The 20,646-nt window shown below is 44.6% G+C and overlaps 1 protein-coding gene across 1 annotated transcript in view; it reads left to right on the forward strand.

Moving 5' to 3' along the window:
* The window catches only part of VIPR1 (vasoactive intestinal peptide receptor 1), an 85,042-nt gene extending 64,724 nt beyond the window's left edge, over window positions 1–20,318 (forward strand). Inside the window, exons 6-13 of the mRNA XM_007499811.3 lie at window positions 1,750–1,879; window positions 3,658–3,811; window positions 5,166–5,226; window positions 7,407–7,473; window positions 8,004–8,095; window positions 9,618–9,747; window positions 10,935–10,976; window positions 12,983–20,318. Of these exons, the coding sequence (XP_007499873.2) occupies window positions 1,750–1,879; window positions 3,658–3,811; window positions 5,166–5,226; window positions 7,407–7,473; window positions 8,004–8,095; window positions 9,618–9,747; window positions 10,935–10,976; window positions 12,983–13,174 (868 nt within the window). The 3' untranslated portion in view covers window positions 13,175–20,318. The remainder of the gene's footprint in view (window positions 1–1,749; window positions 1,880–3,657; window positions 3,812–5,165; window positions 5,227–7,406; window positions 7,474–8,003; window positions 8,096–9,617; window positions 9,748–10,934; window positions 10,977–12,982) is intronic.
* The last annotated feature ends 328 nt before the right edge of the window (window positions 20,319–20,646 follow it).

The following is a 20,646-nucleotide window of genomic DNA, read 5'->3' on the forward strand; positions in this document are numbered from 1 at the left end:
TGAAACCCTCGTATTTTCCCCCAATGTAGTTCTCAGGATGGTGGACCTTAGATGAAGCCACTAGTGCCCTCTTTCCTCTTTGGGTGCAACCTGGCTCTTTGTAACCCTTAATTCTGGGCAGAGACTCTCTGTCCATGGGCTAACTACCCTCCTTGTCGACCTATAGAAATCTAAGGGAGGGGTTAATTGTGAGAGCAAGCTGAAAATGAGGCTCTGCAAACAGTGACACTCTCCATTCCTTGTTGGGCTCTACAAATAATCATGGGCTATGTGAGCAGCTATGGGCTTTATAAAGAGCTCCAGCTTGCAAACAGGGCTAGCCCAGCAAACAATAAAGTGGCCCTTCAGAAAGGGACAGACTTTATAAATCCTCCGAGGCTTTGCAAATACTGGACTTTGCAAACAATAAGTATAACCATTCTGAGGGTGTATCCACAGGACAAAGGTTGCAAAGATCTTAAAAGGACTAGGAATAGAGAGCCTGGTATATAGCCAAAGGGTAAGAGAATTTCATCAAGTCTCTTCATTTTTGGGGGGCACCCAGAGGGCACAGTGCATAAAGCATTAGACCCGGAGTCAGGAATTCAAATCCAATCTCAGATACTTACTGACTGTATAACCCTGAGCAAGTCACTTAACCTCTCTTGCCCTCAGTTTCCCTCTCTGTGAAATGGGGATAATGATAGCATCTAAGTCACAGGTTAGACCTAAGAAGGCAGAGATTTTCAGAGTCAAACAAGATAATCTTTACACTATCCACATCCAGAGAAAGAACTGTGGGAGTAGAAATGCAGAAGAAAAACATAGGATTGATCAAATGGGTCGACAGGGATATGATTGGGGATGTGCACTCTAAATGATCACACTACTGCAAATAGTATGGAAATAGATTTCGAACAATGATACATATAAAACCCAGTGGAATTGCTCTTTGGCTCCAGGAGAGGGGAGGGAGTAGGGGAGGGAAAGGGAGGAAGGTTACATGAGTCATGTAACCAGGGAAAAATAGTCATAATTAATTGATTAATTAAATGATTTCTTAAAAACCAAGATAATCTTTGAAAAGACCTTTGCACACCTTAAAGTGCCATATAAATGCTAGCTAATGCTATTATTATGGGTAAGGACATTGAGACTCAAAATGGGGGAAGGGCTGCAAAGACAACACAGCTAAGTTAATTGTCAGAGGCTTGAATTTGAACTCAGATCCTCTGACTCCACTAAATGGAGTGCTCTTTCTCTCATGACCATGTTGGCTTTTACCCAGAGCCAGCCTCATGGACAACCTCATGTGAATGAATTTGTTCTACTTGGCTCCAGAAAGAACTAGGACCAACAGGGAAAGCAACAGGCATGCAGATTTGGACTCAGTGTATGGAAAACTTTCATGGCAATTAGAGCTGTCCAGAAATGGCCTGGGATATCTCAGGAAGATAGGAGGTCTTCAAGCAGTGACTGTTTGATCACTTGGTGGGGTATCTGTAGGGGAGAGTGCTGCCCAAGGTCAGAGCTGTCTTGACTCTACGTTAGTGGCCTTTCCATCTCTCTACCCCCTTGTTATCAGACTTGAACTGCAATCCATTTAGAAAAGCAGATGCCCAGAATGCCTCTGGCTTGGGAGAGGTCAGTAGAGGGCCTTGGTCAGTACTGTGCTCTGGAGGTGGTGAGAAGCCAACCAGGATGCCCCTCAGGAGCCATGACAGGTAGGAAGGGTGAACTAAACTATCTGTGCCCTTCTGCTGCCCACAGAAAGTTGCACTGCACCCGGAATTACATCCACATGCACCTGTTTACATCTTTCATCCTTCGGGCAATTGCTGTCTTCATCAAAGACATTGTCCTCTACCACGACTTTGATTATGACCACTGCTCCAGCAGGGTAAGGGGCTGACAGAATTCCCAGGGGGAATTTCTGAATTCAAGACTGGTGCGCTCTGGGTACCCTTCATCTCCAACATCCATTCTTCCCTTTCTGCCTATCTTTCAGGCTCTGCTCTCTCGCTCTTTCCCTTCATCTCCACATTTTTGTCTGTGTTCTTGGTTCTCTCTTTGTCTCTCTGTTATCTCTGTATCTGTCTCTCTCCCCTTTTCTCTCTTCATATTTCTGCTCCTCCTTAACTCTAGTTTTCCTCCTTTCATGTCTTTCTGCCTTTCCCACTCCATCTCTTACTTTGTCCTTTACTTTGTCTCAGCTCTATCTTGTGCCCCTCCTTCAGTCTTTCGCTCTCTTCTGTCTTCTTAGCTCCATCTTCACTCTCCCCCACCTTATCCCTTCCTCTCCTTTTGTTTTTATCTGTCTGCTCATATCTCCTATCTCTCTCTCTCTTTCTCTTTTTCCCTCCTGCTCTATTCTGTCTTTTTCTGTCTCATTGTCTCTGTTCCCAGTGTCCATGTGTCTCTGTTGTCTCTTTCCCTGTATCTCTTTGTTCTGTCTCTTTCTCTCTGTTCTCTCTCTGTCTCTCCTGTTTTCTCTGTTTTCTCTCTTTCCTCTCTGTCTCCTTTTCCCTGTTCCTGTGATCTCCCTCCCTTTCTTTCTGTCTCTATCTCAGTCCATATTCAGTTTGATTCAATAAAAATTAAAAAAAAAAACATTAAATAGTGTCTTCCCTTGGAGTTCTTATTCTTCCAGGGAAGTGGACACAGACATCTAAGTACAAAATTTGTGCAGAGCCATCTTGATGGCCAGGGTAAGAGGGGTGGGATAGTACTAACAACTCGGGTCATGGGAAAGGCCCCAAGTTAGAGGAGACACTTGAGCCCAACCTTGAAGGGCACTAGGGGTTCCAAGAGACTGAGGTGAAGAGAGAGGGCTTTCTAGGCATGGGAGAAGCCAGTGCACACACTCAATGTAATAGACAGAGAACTGAGAGAAAATAGTGAATGAGGAGAGCATTTTGTAAAATAAATCAGAAAAGTTAGCTTTGAGACAGATTTAGCAAAACTTTGAATTCCAAGAGAGGTTTGTCTCTGTCTGTCTATCTCTCTACCTCTGTCTCTGCCTCTCTTTCAATCACTGTCTCACAAACACTCTTTATGCCATATATCACACAAATATCTGCACAGCATACAGGCACGCCACCAATCCATAGGCTCGACAGGCCTGTCCTCATGATGTACCACGTTGGTGTGACTATAGGCTACCACTAATATAGGCCTTGCCTCTAGAGTGAGATTTAGTTTAAAAGGAAAGCATCTTTGAAAAATGGGAGTCATTGTCCACTTCACAGGGCTGACCTGAAGAAAGTTCTGTGTTAATCTTAAATGCAAGAGAAATAGGAGCAGATGAGCCCCAGATCTTTTCTCTTTGGCTTTTGGAATGTATTTGGGGATTTGCATCCATTTTTTACAGCTCAGCAGAAAAAATAAAATAACTAATTAAAGGTGTTCCCTGATTGTGGTCCTCCTTACTCTCCTTCCTACATCAGCTACACACACACTCTCACTCACTCACATCCCCTCCCCCTCTAGCTCTCCATCTCTCTTTGTCTCCTTTTCCCTCTTCCCCCTCCTCCTTTCTTCCCTCCCTCCTTCTCCCTATCTTCCTTTCTCTCCACCTCTCATTTCCTCCTTCCTTCTCCACTTCTCTCTCTCTCCCCCTTATGCCTTCCTCATGAAATTGAACCCCTGGCCTTTAATGACTTTCCCCATGTCTTGCAGGTGGGCTGCAAGGCTGCCATAGTGTTCTTCCAATACTGCATTATGGCCAACTTCTTCTGGCTGCTGGTGGAGGGCCTCTACCTCCATACCCTGCTCGCCATCTCTTTCTTCTCTAAACGGAAATACTTCTGGTGGTACATCCTCATTGGCTGGGGTATGTAAGGACCTCAGGTGGGATGGGATGGAGTGCTATAAGATGGGGGTACTCCCTGCAAAAATCCAGGGCACTGGGTTGAAGAGAGGGACAGGAAGCAACCTCCTATGGTTCCAGAGCCTGGGAATGCTGAGGCATGACCTCAACAGGTAAGAGTTGGCCTAGGAAGGATCCTATTCTGCTGCTACCTACACCAAAGGTATGGAAGACTTCTGTCTTTAAAATCACTGATATCAAATTAAAAAGTTCCCTGGACTTGGGTACTAATATTTCCCCTCAAGAGACATTCCCTATAATAAACGGAAGGACATAGGATTTGTAATGCTTAGCATAGAGCCTGGCACAAAGTGGGAGCTTAATTAATGTTTGTTCCCTTCTCTTCTCCCCTCCTCAAACCTATCTTATAGTCAAAAAAGTTACCATGTTCATGTCACTGTTTGCTGAGCCTGTTGATGTTGGGGGAGGTGTGGATGGCAAAATCATGGCACACGTTGTAGAACCTAACTTGCAAGGCATCTCTAACCTTACAGTTAGCCTGCTACCTGATTTGTGGACCTAGATTGGGTCCTGCCAGGATGGTGTGGTTATAGGATGGGGAAGCTGAATAAAGCTCGATGCAAGTGCAGACATCTGAGCTTGAGGTCTGCTGCCTCATTTCTGTGGGATGCAGGGCTTTGGGTGACCTGGGCAGCTCTGTCCTAGGATGTCTACAAAGATGGGAGCCTCAGGCTTCCCTTTACCTACTCCTTGCTCTGTCACCCACTTGCTTGTTCTGGCTGTTTCTCCTCCTTTTCTCATTGTCTTTGTCTTTCTGTGGTCTGTCTCTACTGTTTTCTTTGCCTCTCTCTCTTTATATCTGCCTGTCCATTTCTCTTCTCTTCCTCCCCCTTAGCTCTGTCTGTATCTTTTCTCCATTTCCCCCAGGGCTTTGCCTCAGGGACCTGTTCTAGATTGAGGCCAAGGGCCCTAAAAGGACTAAGGAGAAGCCTAGAGGCATGAGAGAAGAGTATCTAGAAGGGATAGTCAGGCTTCAGGATATTCACCTGCAGAGCACTGATGACTGTTAGAGCCTGCTTGGCCCAAGGTGGACCCTAGGGATACCCTCCTACTCTTCTCTAAATTAGGCTAGTTGTGTGTGTGGGGGGGAGACTGTTCTGGGACTCAGGGGATAAATTAACTCTCAGTGTCCCTCTCTCATTTCTCTCTCTAATCTTTCCCTTTCTTATCTCTTCTTCCTCCTCTTCTCTCTCTCTTTCTCTCTCTCTCTCTCTCTCTCTCTCTCTCTCTCTCTCTCTCTCTCTCTCTCTCTCTCTCTCTCTCTCTCTCTCTCTCTCTCTCTCTCTCTCATCCCCAGGGGTTCCTGCCTTGTTCATCACTGCATGGGCACTGACCAGATACTATTTCAGCAATTATGGGTGAGTACACATTTCACTCATTCATTGATTCTCTTCTTCCCTTCCTTGAAAAGAACACTTTCCTGCCCATACCAGCTCAGAAAATGGATGATTCCTCCATTTGCCTTGGCCTGGGTCTTTTGCTTAGTCTAGAATATCCTTTAAGTAATGGACTTACCTGGATCCCTTACCTGAATCTCCAGATCCCCTAACTCTCTGATAAACAAGAACTGGGTCCCTGAACTAGCCTGGAAATAATTCTGTCACACTGGAGGCTGAGTGATGTAGTAGAAAAAGCCCAGAACTGAGGAGCCCAATGGAACAATCCCACTCCTGCCACGGATTCCCTCTGTGACCTTGGGCACATTCCTTCCCCTCCCTGGACATCAGTCTTCTTTTCTTTCAAATGAGGCTCGACTAGGTAACTTCTAAGTTCCCAGACCACTCTAAAGGGCTATGATGCTGTCTCTGAGCTTCTTCCTGTCTAGTAGTAACTAGAAGAGATAATGTGATTTAGTTAGAAAGCACTCTTTCACTTGGAGTTAGGAGTTGGGGATTCAAACAGCAGATCTGGTAACATTCACCACATGGTCTTAGACTAGTTGACTCTTCTCTCTGAACTTGTTTCCCCATTTGTGAAATGAGGATACTAATACTAATTCTAAGTCATATAATTGTTGTGAGTTAACTTTGTAAACTTCAAAGCATTCTAGAAGCCAGAGCTATGGATGTCTATGTTATAACTAGAGGATCTCTAAGACTTCTTCTAATCTCAGTGTTCTGTGGTTCTAAGAAGCAAATAGACCTAAGAAAAATCTGTCACCAAGCACTAATACTTTACTGGGAAAGAGTATGTCATTGATGTTGAGAGTAGGGTCCTAGGGAAAGAAGAATTTTGAGGACAAGTAGCAATTTTCCTCCCTTAGACCTACAAGAATAGCTAGTGTGAATTTCAAACCCATTTTATAGATGGAGAAGCCTCACAACCAAAAATAATTTGCCAGTGGTTACATACCTAGGAAGTATTAGGTCCAAGAGTTCAACTTAGACTCCTAACTCCAAATCATCAGCTTTTCCTTCTCTACCACATTACGTCCCACCACTGAGAGTGAGGAGAAGATGAGCCCTGAGCACTACTTGGGGCTAGGACAAGCCACTTTTCTGAGATTTTATTTTATTTTTACCTCGCAACTTTTTTTACTTTATTTTTATTTTTTCTGGGTTATACATGATTATCCCACAAAACATATTTCCATGTCATTCATTTTTGTAAGTGAATAATCTTATAAAACCAAAACCCCAAATCATATATCCAAATAAAAACAAGTGATAAATCATACACTTTCATCTGAATTCCTGCTCCAATGGGGGTTTTTTTTTCCTCTGGAGGTGGATAGCATTCTTTTTCATAAGTCCTTCAGAATTGTTGTGGATCATTATATTGCTGAGAGTAGCAAAGTCTTATCACATTTGGTTGTTCCACAATATTTCAGTTACTATATATAATCTTCTCCTGGTTCTGCTTATTATCACTCTGCATCAGTTCATATAGGTCTTTCCAGTTCTTTCTGAAATCATTCTGTTCATCATTCCTTATGGCATTCCATCACCATCATATACCACAATTTATTCATCCCTTTAGTTTCCATTTTTTTGTCACCACAAAAAGTAGGTATAAATATTTTTGTACAAACAGGTCCTTTCCCATTTTAAAAAAATCTCTTTTGGGACAACTGTTTGATCATATGGTTTGATGGTGATATGATTAGGAATGTAGACTCTAAATGATTACCCTAATGCAAATATTAGTAATATGGAAATAGGTCTTGATCAATGACACATGTAAAACCTAGTGGAAATGCTTATTGGTGGTGGGAGGAGGGGAGGGAAAGAACATGAATCATGTAGGAAAAATATTCTTAATTAATTAATTAGACTTAATTAAAAAAAAGAAAAATCTCTTTGAGATATAGACCTAGTATTACTGGATCAAAAGATATGCATTTTTTATAGCCCTTTGGACATAATTTCAAATTGCCCTCCAGAATTGTTGCTCATTTCACAACTCCACCATCAATGCATTAGTGTCCCAATTTTGTCATATTCTCTCCAACAAGCCACTTTTATGAAGGGAGGGTCATAGGATGATTTTATTTCATCAAGTCTTCAGCCTCCTCTGGATTCCCTTTCCCACTTTGCAGGTGCTGGGATATCATTGACCCCCCATACTGGTGGATCATCAAGGCACCCATTTTGACCTCTATATTGGTAAGACTGCAAGCCTTTCCTAGACCAGCTGAGAGCTCCCCGATCCCTAAGGGGACTGGGGTTCCTAAGGATTCAAAAGCCAAAATAATATCACTTAAAACAACATGCCCCATTTCCATAGCTCTTGAAGGTCTGCAGAATGATTTATTTACAACTACTTAGTGAGAGAGGTGATGCATGAAGTGTCCCCATTTCACAGATGAAGAAAGTACCTTGCCCCTGGGCCATACAACTAATAAACTACCGAGCCTGTATTTTACTTGTTCCTGGATCTTCCGATTCCCAGGTCCAAGGTTCTTTCCCATTCTGTCAGGCTATATCAATCCTCAGTGATCAAAGCTCTATCATTTCCCTATTAAGGAAGGGAGAAGGACTCTCTGTTAGCCCAAAGCTCCCAAAGGTGTGCTCCATCTCTTTGGAATGGGCTAGGTTAAGTGGAACAATAACTAGCCCTGTGGGGCCCCAAACAAATATGGCTACATAATAACCCCCATTCCCTTTTATCCTCTTGGCTGACTCTGGCCCTACAGGTGAACTTCATCTTCTTCATTTGCATCATCCGAATTCTGGTACAGAAGCTACAACCCCCAGACATGGGGAGAAATGAGAACAGCCAATATTCGTGAGTGTGGTAATACCCTTCCCCTGCCCATAGCCACAGTAAGAGCCATCCACAGTTCTGATGGCCAAACCCCTCAATTTCATATTCCATATACCCTCCCAAACCTGAAGGTGAGAGGGAAGAATGTGTAGTCTCCTTCCCAGGTCATCTGCTCAGTAGAAAGTATATAATGATCTGGCTAGAGAGAGTTTATTAATCATTTCTGGGAGGGCAAAGGTTTGAACCAAGTGGAAATCTTCTTTGAATGAATCTGGGATTCTGAATTCTACTTTGATTCAAGATTTTTGTTCTGTGATTCAAAATTCAACTCTAGAATGCCGTCCTGTGATTTTAGGATTCTGGTCTATGGTTCTGGGGTTCCATTCTATGATTTTCAGATTTTGAGGCTATGATTCAGTTTTCTGAGTTTCAGGTTCTGTTCTTATTCTAGTATTCCATTCTTCAATTTTATGAAATGTGTGCAGACAAGTCTCAGATGTGTATTCCAATTATGTCTAATTTTTTTTAAAAACCAACTTAGTTTGGGGCTAGAGGAATGGGCATCTCTTCTTTGAAACTGTGACCCTGGTGAAACTAGATGGTATAATGGGTCCACACACCCAAGTCATACATCCTGCCTCCCTGTAATTCCATTATTCAATGAAGTCTGTCAGTGAGCTCAAGAAATTGTTAACCATTTAATACAGTCTCCAACAGACCTACCTATGTGGAATGGGATCAAAGTCTTATCAGAATGAGAAAAGCTGGAGGGGGGATAACCATGGATGGGGAAGGTCTAGATACCTGAACAAGGAACTATTATAAAACATTTAAGATAATGAATACTGCCCTCTGCCCATCACTGATGGGTATTGATGAGAGAAGCTTGGTCACCCAAACCAGAGCAGAAAAGTAAGAGCTATGATCTCTGCTTCAGTCCTAATTCCTCCATCCCTTAACTGGCCTGGCTGCAAATTTGGCTACATTTGCATTGAGCCTTCCTGGGACAGTAGTAGGTGATAATAATAAGAACTAACATTTATTCAGATCTTGCCACATATCCAGGCACTATGCCAAGCACTTTAGAAATATTACTCATTTAATCTTCACAACAACACTGGGAAGAGGGTGCTGTCATTATTCCCATTTTACAGAGATGGAAACTCCTCCTCTGTGAAATGAATGTATTGGGGTACCTAACCCTTAAGAGCCTTTCCAGCTTGAAATCATAAGACTCTATGCTTTTAGGGGTAACTAGGTGGCTCAGTGGATAGAGCCAAGTTTGGAGTCAGGAGGACCAGGGTTTTAATCTGATCTCAGACATTTCCTTACTGCATGACCCAGAGCAATTAATCTCATTTTCCTAACCTTGACCTTCTGTTTTAGAGTTGTTACTAAGACAGAAAGTAAGGGTTTAAAAAAAATCTTGTGACTTTATTCTGAAAACAGTAGGGAATCATGGAAGGTTCTTGAGGAGTAAAGATGCCTAATCAGACACGTATATATACATTAGCATACTCTTCTGTTGTATCTCTACCTCTAGGAGACTGGCCAAATCAACACTGCTGCTGATCCCACTCTTTGGGGCGCACTATATCATGTTTGCCTTCTTCCCAGACAACTTCAAGAAAGAAGTGAAGCTGGTCTTTGAGCTTGTTTTGGGCTCTTTCCAGGTACAAAAGTGGGGTCAAGGGTGGGGGCTCAGGCTGGGTCCAAGGGCCAAGGTTGGGCCAGGGCTGAGGATGGGATGAGTGGGAAAAGACGCAGCTGATAGATGACTTCCATGGATGTGGGCTCAAGGCCAGAGTTTAATTCGGTGTAACTACTGCAGCCTGAATAATTAATTCAAGCGTACAATTTGGAAAGGGTTGGAGCTGGCCCTCTGCTCCAGCCTTTGGCCAGAACTGTAGAATATAGAAAGACGTATGGGGGGAGAGGATGGGAACATGTGGACACTAGTTTTCTGCTTTCCACCTGGAGAAGAGGACTTTGACAGGGAAGTTGACCCTAAAACAAAGAAGGGAGTCAGGTAGAGCTGCACACCTAGGCAACAAGACCCTCCATCCATGGATGAGGGGACTAGAACCTGAACTCACCAAGACACAGACAAACAACTAAAGAGGATAGAGAGAAATGGAGAGATTGGGATGAAAGGAGATGAAGGGAGATCGCAGCTGGTGAGAGGCAGAGAATTTAGGAATGTGGGGTCAACAGAAGGAAATGGGGAGTTGAAGGGAAGGGCAAAATGGAAAGGCATAAAGCAAGAGAGAGGTGGAGGAATATGGGTCAAAGGAAAGAAGTAGAGAATGGAGGGAAATACAAGTTAATGGATATTGAGGTAAAAGGAAGGAAGGATGTCGATGGGGAATCAAAGGACCTGGAAGACTCCGAAGAAAGCATTGCTTCAGGGATGAAAAAAATGGGAGCTGGAGATCAAGAGGGATGGGGAAAGTGGAAATGGTAAAAAGAAATGGGAGATGGATCAAATAAGATATTTGTAAAACATTTGGCACATAATGGGTACTTCATAAATGCTTATTCCTTTCCCTTTCCCTTTCATTTCTGATGAGTAGGAGTCCAATGGACTGGCTACTTCTGGAAAGAAGTCTCATCTCAACTCCCTCCTTTCTGCTAGCCTCTAAATCCCAACTGTCTTCATCTTCTCTACCCTCACATTCCAAGACTCCCAGCCCCTTAGCTGGTTGATATAGTTCCCTCTCTGTTACTCCTTAGATCATCTCAGGTCTCAGACTGGCCCCTGCATGCCCCCCTTCCTTACTATCCTGTGAGCTAAGAGTGAGACATGTGATGTCCTAGACCCAATCTGGTTCTCAGAGCCTGTTTTCCTTTTTTCCACCAGGGCTTTGTGGTGGCCGTCCTCTACTGCTTCCTCAATGGGGAGGTAAGATGATGGGAGATTCTGTGGCATGGGAGTAAGGATAGGCAGCCTTCCCTGTGCCCTGCTGCAGGGTTCAGAAAGTCTAGACTGGAGTAAAATGTGTGTACAATTAAATGAGGGCATGTAAAACTGTGTAAAAACGAGTGTGTTATAAGGTAAATATATATAAACTGGGACTATATAAATTGGGTTTCTTCATTAAATTCATGACTTTGCTTTTAATACCCTTACCTTCTGTCTTGGAATCCCATGCTGTGTATCGGTTTCCAGGCAGAAGAGCAGTAAGGGCTAGGCAATGGAAATTAAGTGACTTGCCCAGAGTCACTCAGCTAGGAAATATCTGAGTTCAGAACCTCCCATCTCTGGGCCTGGCTCTCAATCTACTGAGCCACCTACCTGCCCCCAGTTCATGACTTTTCTAAGACACGTCACTGTTCTTAATGGGTCCTTAGTGAGTTGGAACTCTGCACAATTTACTTTTAGTATTTCTACCTCTGTTTTCCTCCCATTCATTTAATTCATTAAAATATTCCCAGCCTCCTTGCCCAGTAATTAGTGATTTGTAAGAGTAGTTATGTGGCACAGTAGATAGAGTGCCACATCTGGAGTCAGGAAGACTCATCTTTGTGAATCCAAATCTGGCCTCATACATTTACTGGCTGGGTGACTCTGGGCAAGTCACATAACTTTTTGACTTCAGTTGCTTCATCTGTGAAAATGAGCTGGGGAAAGAAATGGCAACCAGTCCAGTATCTCTGCCAAGAAAACCCCAAATAGAGTCACAAAGAGTCAGACATTACTGAAAAACAAATAATTCTGCAAACATTGATTAGATACCAAGTGTGGGCAGAGACCCATGTTAAACACTTGGGGGAAGGAGTAGCCCCTAGATACTCAAGCCCCTGACCTCAGGAAGCTTACAGTTCAATAAAACAATGAAATAGTTACACAGCACTAAGGGATCCCCATATCTAAAGTGGACTCTTCCTTGAAAGGGTAACTTCTTATGAGCAGAATTCATTCTTTCCCTGGAGGCTGGAATCAGTCTCATCTCTTCAGAAGTGAGCAGGGTGTACACCATAGGATCTTCGTGAATAACAGCATGAATAAAACCAAAGGTCTAGACAATCTGCAAACTAAGTAACTTGTCCGAGAGAATTGAGCAGACCAAGATAAGGACATGAAAACAAGATTGGTCAAAGGCTTGGAAAGGCCACATCTTTCTAAGGGCAGTAGGCTTTGAATGAGGTCCTTTGTCCCAAGCTGCCTCTTTCTTAGTAGTTCCCTACCCCCCTTGGATCAATATCTATTTTATTTAAAGCTCTACTTTGCTCTCCCTGCCCTACCACCCCATCAATATTAGCCTCTGTAGAACTAGAGTCCCCACTGGTTCTTGGTTACCCCATCAGCAGCTGAGTTTTTTCCATCACAGTATTTATGCCTTATTCTCTCTCTCTCTCTCTCTCTCTCTCTCTCCCTCTCTCTCTCTCTCTCTCTCTCTCTCTCTCTCTCTCTCTCTCTCTCTCTCTCTCTCTCTCTCTCCTCTCTGTTTCTCTCTTCTTCCTTACCTCCCTCTCCCCCTCCCTTCTCTTTTTCTCTCTCCTCTTCTCTTCTCCACTCTCCTCTCTCTCCCCTTTCTCCCCTTTGTTTCTCTCTTCTTCCTTCCATCCCTATTTCCCTCCCTCCTTCCCTCCCCCTCTCTCACCTCTTCTCTTCTCCTCTCTGTTTCTCTCTTCCTCCTTACCTCCCTCTCCCTCTCCCCTCTTTCTCTCTCCTCTTCTCCTCTCTTCTCTCTCCCCCTCCTCCTCCTTCCCTCTCTCCCTCCCTCCCTCCTTCTTCTCTTTTTCGTCTCCCTCCCTCTCTCTCCCTCCCTCTCTCTCTCTCTCTCTCTCTCTCTCTCTCTCTCTCTCTCTCTCTCTCTCTCTCTCTCTCTCTCTCTCTCTCTCTCTCTCTTTCTCCACCCCACTCCCTCCATCTCTCTCTTCCTCTTCTTTCAACCTCTCCACTAGGTCCAGGCAGAGATCAAACGTAAGTGGAGGCGGTGGCACCTGGAACAATTCTTGGGCTCTGACCTCAAGTACCATCACCCATCCGTGGGCAGCAACGGCACCAACTTCAGCACCCAGATCTCCATGCTGACACGGACTAGCCCCAAGGACCGACGCTCCTCCAGTTTTCAGGCTGACTTCTCACTAGTCTGACCAGGGCGCCTCTCCCCCAGGGTCCCTAACCCTATTCTAGATATAGGAGTATTCGTCACAGCAAGGGACAGGCAAAAGGCACCCAAGATGAGAAGACTGTAAGCTGGAGGATGGCCTGCCTTGGACAAGATGCCTCCTACATTCTTCCTGCTCTGTTAGGATCCCGTGATTGGTTTCCAGAAGTATAGCTGCTAGTCCAGCCTGGAAGCTCCAACGCTCTCGGAGTTCCCCAAGCTTACCTGGGTGCTACCCCAGACGCTATCCCTATTGGGCCCCTCCAACCCAGGGCGCTGCCACAGCTCAGCAGTCATGAGGCCAGGGAGAGGGAGACGGGAGAAGGGCTCGAGGCTCTGTCTGAGGAGCTCACCACCTCCTCTCCAGCTGGTCCTGGAGGAAACAGCTGAGGAGAACCCCTGGGCTCTGCAGGGAGGGAGCCACTTCCTTCCTTTCTCACCTGGTCTAGCAAACTGCCCTTTGGCAGATGGAGCCCAGGCAAAGGCAGGAGTCTGCCCACGTACGTGTGGGAAGGAGATCCTCTACTCTGCGTGGCAGATCAAGGGGGAGAAGAGGTCAACCCGAGTCCTTTCTGTGACCGAGGCCTGGGAGGCCTGGATGCCCTCCCCACAGATTGGAGCGCTCTGCTGGGCTCCTCCGGCTTCATGCAGCTCAGACAAGAGGGAGGGATCGTGGAAGGTGGTGAACAGGCAAGGCGGGTCACGACGTGGGGGGAAGGAGAAAGAGGCCTGGACTCAACGTTGGCTTGAATCCCAAGCGCTACATTGTGTAACTCTGAACCCGTCGTCCCTTTTCTAGGCCTCAACGTCTTCATCTGTAAATGGGTTAATACTACTTGTCACCTACCTCGCAGGGCTGTTGTAAGAAGCAAGTGAAATGATGTATGTGCAGCTCTTACTGGCCAAAAAGTGCTGCAAGTTTAAGCTATGGTGTGATGGTCAGCCCCTTCCTTGCAGGCCTCTTCCTCGTAGGGACAGGACAGACGGAAGGGTTACAGGGCCTTCCTGCAGGGTTTGCTAGAATGTGAACTCCAAGAGGCTCCTCTCCTGCCCATCCCAATGCCTAACGGTCCGTCACTGGAGCACTGCAGTCTATAACACCTTCTCCCACTCCCAGCCTGCCTGTGAGGGTTCAAGCATCTTGCCCGGAGCGCCTCTGATCATAGCCTTTCCCCTTGGAGGGGAGAACCTCTGATAACCTCTAGAAGACGCAAGGACGTCATGGCCCATCAAAGATAACCTGAGACATCCATTTCTCTCCTCCGTGGGATGTGGTGGCTGCACCATGCCCACCCCCGGCCTCACCCCTGGGCCTCTCTGGGACTAACAAGGAAGTGCCGCTTCTCTAGAAGGGGACCCCAGACCCAATGGACTAGGAAACGAGACTGGAATTCTAGTCCAACGCTGGTGCTCGCCTCCCACTCATCCTTGGATAAATCCCTTCCACTCCCAGGACTCTGCTGTGGTCAGGTGACATCATGTGTGGAAAGCACTTTGAAAACCATAACATGTTATACACAAATGCAAAGGATTGTAATCTGGTTATCCTTATCATGCCCCAAATCCTCTGCATGGCGGGGGTAGCCAAGAGCAGGTATCGGGAGGAGTCCATCAGTCAGTAAAGATTTATTAAGTTTCTGCTATGTCTGGGGTTACAAAAAGAGGCAAAAGGCAATGCCCTCCAGGAGCCCACAGCCTAATGACAGGGATAAGACACAGACAGCTGTGTACAAACAGGATATGTACAGGATAAATGGGAAGCAATGGACAGAGAAGTCAGTTCATGGTTCCAGGCAGTGAAAAATAGCCAAGATGTGCAAAGAGGTAGAAGGCTCTTGGACTTGACTTGGAAAAAGAGATTAGTCCTAACTGTGTACTACCATGGTCTGCTGCTTGCTCCAGCATTCAGGGCCTGGGCCTCTGGCCCATTCTCCAACCTCCTCAAGAAACACCTACACTCCTGGCTGCACCATGGCCGGTGGGAGGGGGAAATCAGGGCTTGTGACTTCCTAGAGAGGAGAGAAGGAAAGCCAACATGGGGAGGAAGATCAGGGAGGGAGCTGACTCTCAGAACTTGCCACCTTGGCCCAGGTAACTATCAGTACCATCTCACTGACTGAATCAAACCAAGGAGAATAACACTAAACCACACCTATCACCCAGAAGTCGTCAACATAACTTGGGGATGGATTTGCTTATGCCACTAATGTTGTCAATCATTTTCTCAAAGCCCAGGGTTTAATGGCTTTGGATTTTTAGAAGATTAGAATTCATGCCCCAGACTGGCCACATACAACCAGTAAGACTGGCCAAGTTCCTTCCCCTACTTCGGTCTTCATCTTGTGAGGGATCTTGACTTAGGTAAGAATTCTCCTGACCTTAAACCCCAGACCCCAAACACACCCCCTCCAGGAGGGGACTTGGCGAATATCCTTTTGGATCAAGCCAAAGTACTAGCCTTCCCAGAGTAGAGTTCTCCTAGAACTTCCCAGGTGCTGCACTGAAGAATAAGTGTTAGCATTTCAAAGATCTCCTTCCTTCCTTGGAAGAGCGTGAACTGTCACATCAAAGAAACCAGTAATTAAGCAAAGTATTTTAGGTGCTAACTTTAAATAAAACCAAAATTTGCTGCCAAGATTGGCTACATATAAATGAAGGGCTGCCACTGGGAATCCAGGCTAACCCCAAGGATTTGGATCTAGGGACCAATCAACAAGCATTGATTACACATCTACTATGTGCTAGAGAGACAAGCCAGGGAAACAGTTCCTAAGTCCTTGCTATCTAGCAGCTAGCTTACCTCTATTGAGAGAAACAAACCTGTATGTATTTAAGATATGTTCAAAAGGGAAGGTGATGGTAGGGGGAGGAATCACCAGGGAGGGGACATGAAAAGTTTCACATAGAATACAGACTTGGGGCTGGGCATTGGAGATATGGACACGTAGGAAAAAAGGAAAATTGAGGTAGGATGTGAGGGCCCTCAGCTGAAAGTGCAAACTGAGGCAAAGAGGGACCAGGGATGGGAGAAGTAATCAGGCAGGGTCTAGTAGCCAAGCATTGGGGTCCCAGCCATATGGAGAAAAGGGATCATGCATAGAAAATCCAGGTCCATGGCCATACTCTCATGGAGCTCACAGTCTTAAAAAGGGCACACACACGCATACATACACACACACACACACACACAGAGATAATTACAACAATACAATGTATTAGAGAAGCGTACATAAAACAATCCAATACAGAAAGTCATTACAATTGGGAGGATTAGGGAAGACTTCCTGGAAAGAGGGATGGTTTTTTATCTGGGTTGTAAATGATAGGAAAAAGAAACTCAAAGAAGTTGAAAAAGAATGTGTGAGCCTGTGTACATAGGAAAAGGCAGAGTGAGCATCAGAGATGCCATCCTAGTCTGGCTAGAGCATCGAATGCTTGTGGAGGGGGGGAGGGGGATTAAAAGGAAATAAATCTGGAAAAGCTAGCTGACCCCAGGCAGAGGAGTCTGAGCTCTTTTTGGTAGGCAATAGGAAATCATTGGAAATTTTCAAGGAAAGGAGTAGCATGAGCTGATATACCTATAAAGAAGACCAGTCTGTGAGAAACAAGTTACCTATGAATTCAGTACCATGGCTAGAGCAGCACTGCCTCCATGTAAAGTCAGGCAGAGGGGAGATCTGGATTCAATGGGGTTAGGGGTGAAGAGGGAATGGGAATATACAGGTTTCAGATCAATGGACAAATAACTTTCCAATAGAGTTATCCAACTAAGGAAAGAGTTAACTCTGGGAATTATGTGCTTCCCATCACTGGAGGTATTTGACCCATAACAGAAGGAGTACAGGACAACACATCACAGATGCTGTACAACCGATCCTGGAACACTCACAGAACAATAAAGGAAGATTGTGGTCCAGAGGGACAGTGGTTAGTTCCAACAGTGGGCAGGGTAACTTGAGCCAAGTTCCTTCCAGCTGTGAGTTTTTCAGGCAGTGAGGTATCACAGTGGATAGAGTATTGGACCCTGGAGTCAGGAAAACCTGAGTTCAAATCCAGGATAAAATGAATATTTGTAAAGTGCTTTGCAAAACTTAAAGTTGCTATTTAAATGCTAGCTATTATTATTATTATTCCTTCATGGACCCTGATGTTCATCTTTCCCAGTTGGACCACTAGACTGAAAGGAACAATTAAAGAATCTGATGTCTCCCCAAAGACTACTGGAAGGATAGCTCAGGAGGACTTGTCCCAGGACCAAACCACATAAACCAACCATTCTCTGGGGTGTAAGATAGGAGTCAGAGAAGTCTAAACAATCAGTATGGTTTTATTGAGTATTGCTCTGTGCTAGAGTAAGAAGAGGGAGAAGGATGAAGAGTAAGTAAACCAAAGTCTTGCTCTTGGTCAAAGTCAACAAGAATTTATTAAGTACCTTCTCTGTGCCAAGGACCCTAATTCCTGATGGGGATACAAAGAAAAGCCAAAAACAGTCCCTGCCCCGCAAGGAGCCACCATTCCGAATGGAGGAGCCAACATGAGTAGTCATCTGAGAGGAGAGGCATTGACCATATAAGGGAATTGATAAAGTTGTCAAATGCAGAACATGAGGTGGAAGTAAGGAGGCAGAGGAGCATTCCTGGTATGGGGACAGCACAGAGGTACCAAGATGGCAGCAGAAGAGGGGGGGCATCATGTTTGAGGACCTACAGAAGGGAGGGTGTGACGTCAGTCAGTGCCAAAGGTAGGAAGGGATCATGCTCTAACTGGGAAGAAGATTTAGAGCTAGAATGAATATGAGAACAGAGAATGTCAGAGCTGGGAGAAACCTTAGAAAAAGAGAACAGAGAATGTCAGAGCTGGGAAGGACCTGAGAACAGAGATTGTCAGAGCTGGGAGGGACTTTAGAACAGAGAACAGAGAAAATGTCAGAGCTGGAACAATTTTAGAGATCTTGTAATCTGATCCCCCTTATTTTATAGCAACTGAGCCCCAGAAGAAAAAAAACAGAAGATTTTTGTTCAGAGTCATATAGCTTGTAAGTGGCAGAGCCAAGATTAGAATGTTGGTCCTCTGACTATATCTTAGCTCTTTCCATTCTATGGAACCATAAGCAGAAAAACAGACCCTCTGCCCAGCCTTGGCCTACCCTCTCTGCTGCCTTCTTTCTCTAAGGGGTAAGTCATGCAGACACAGAAAACTAGGTCAAGAAGATGGGAGATGAATTCTCTAGAAAATAATGACTCTACAGGGGAGGAGAGGGAGGAAAGGAGGATGCATTGTCCTTGGGAATAACATGCATCTACAGGAAGAACAACAAAAGCATTATAAAATGCCCTCATTTCACCAAAAGACTAAGCCCTGAGACAGCACTGGCTGGCTACTGCATAGTGTGATGTGGGACCCAACTCCCAGCCTTACCCAAAATGACTTCTCCCTAACCACCAACAGCAGTTTCTCCATCAGCACTCAAAATTATAGGATTTAGAGTCAGAAGACCTTAAAGGTCATCTAGTCCAACAGGTTCACTTTATTGATGAAGAAACCAAGCAAGGTCAGAGAGATTAAAGGACTTGCCCAAGGACACACAGCAAAGCAGGGATCCAACCTAAATGGAAGACATTGTTGTGAGTGATCACAAATCTTAGAAGTGGAAGGGATCTTAGAGCATAAAACAGAGAATAGGACAGCAGGAAAGAACCTTATCAGACAGAATTTTGGAGCTGAGAGAGGCATTAGAGACCATCTAGTCAAAACTCCTCATTTTTGGGATGGAAATTTGGAGGCCAGGAAGACCTCCAAAATGGAGGTCATGCCTGAGATCACATAACTAATAAGTGTCAAAGGCAGACTTGAATGTAAATTCCCTGATTCCCAGTTCAGGGCTCTTTCTACTGCTTAGTACCTTTCCTGAGAGCAGACCTGGAGAGGAAGGAGGGAGAAGAGAGAAAGCATGAGCTTGGAATATTGACATCAAGGGACAAGGCATGGTGGAGAGGGAGCCATAGTGCTGATGGTCTACTTTCGGAGTGCATGGCATCACTACTGCCACTCGATTTATAATGCTATGTTTAAGTATTTATTTCAGTGCTTCAGCAAGATTCATGATTTCATCATTAGCTCAAATCCCAGTCTATCCATAGTTTGAGATGATGATCACTGAATCCTAGTGCTGGGATACTTGGCTCCCCCTCTACATTTCCTCTGAGTAACTGGTGTATGGAGTTTCACAGTGGTTAGGTATTTCAGAGGACATCTAGCCACCCCCATCTGATCAGGAATCTCCTCTGCAAGTGGTCATTCGGTGCCCAATGAAACACTTCCACCACCCTTTCCTAAAACTGCCCATTCCCTTCTGATAACACCCACTGTAGGAAAATTTTTTCTTTACATCAACTTGGAATATGACTCCCTGGAACTTTTACCCACTGCTTCTAGGTCTGCCCACTGGGACCAAGCCAAACAAGCACATCATGACTTCTTTCCCCATTGTAGTTTCAACATGTCTTGAGTTAGCATAAGAAATTAAGTGGGAAGAGGCAGCTAAGTGGCTCAGTGGATTGAGAGCCAGACTTAGAAATGGGAGATCCTGGGTTCAAATCTGACCTCATACACTTCCTAGCTGTGTGACCCTGGACAAGTCACTTAACCCCCATTGCCTAACCCTTACTGCTTTTCTGTCTTGGAACCAATCAATACCCAGTACTGATTCTAAGACTGAAAGTAAGGGTTAAAAAAAAAAGGAATGGGAATTGGGGGGAGTTTTGCAGAAGCCACAGATGACATATAAAGGCTTAGCAGATGACACAGAAAATGTTTTGAAATTCAGAAATGCATAAAATATATATGTATCCTATCACCACATTTTATCTTTTAATACCATCAATCTACCCATTTTCTTTTTTAAAGATAAAATAAGTAAAAAGTTGAAGGTTGCAAAAAGAATGCAAAATTCAACAGATGACACTCAAATGGTAGAAATATAGAAGTATGTTAAAAAGTTTTGTGACTTGTAAATGCATAAAACATATGTACTATTATGTATAGTATTACCTGTACAGTATATATTTTATTGTTTAATAGCATAAATTTCCTTGAAATTAAATTTGTAATAAAAAAACTGTGGTTCTATACACTGGTTTGGGGGTGCTAAATATGTCTACAGCAATTTCTTGCTTGACATCTTGCAGCAATTTAAAAAATTGTATTCAGATCTTCCAGATCTCAGGGCCCCCCAATGTGGAAGAGAGCCCTGGATACTCCCTCCTCCATATGAGAGTCCTTCAAATTCTTGAAGATGGCTTCCATATCCCTCTTAGCCCAGTCTTCTTTCCTTCAGACTGTTCTTGATAGTATGGCCTCCAATCTCCCCACTATGCTAGTTACTGTGAATTTATTCCATCTGTCAGCATTTTTCTTAAAACACCTCTAAGGAGTTAAATCAGCCCAAGAGTGGAGTGG

This window comes from Monodelphis domestica, chromosome 7 (assembly GCF_027887165.1).
Source record: "Monodelphis domestica isolate mMonDom1 chromosome 7, mMonDom1.pri, whole genome shotgun sequence".
In the NCBI taxonomy this organism is placed as follows: domain Eukaryota; kingdom Metazoa; phylum Chordata; class Mammalia; order Didelphimorphia; family Didelphidae; genus Monodelphis; species Monodelphis domestica.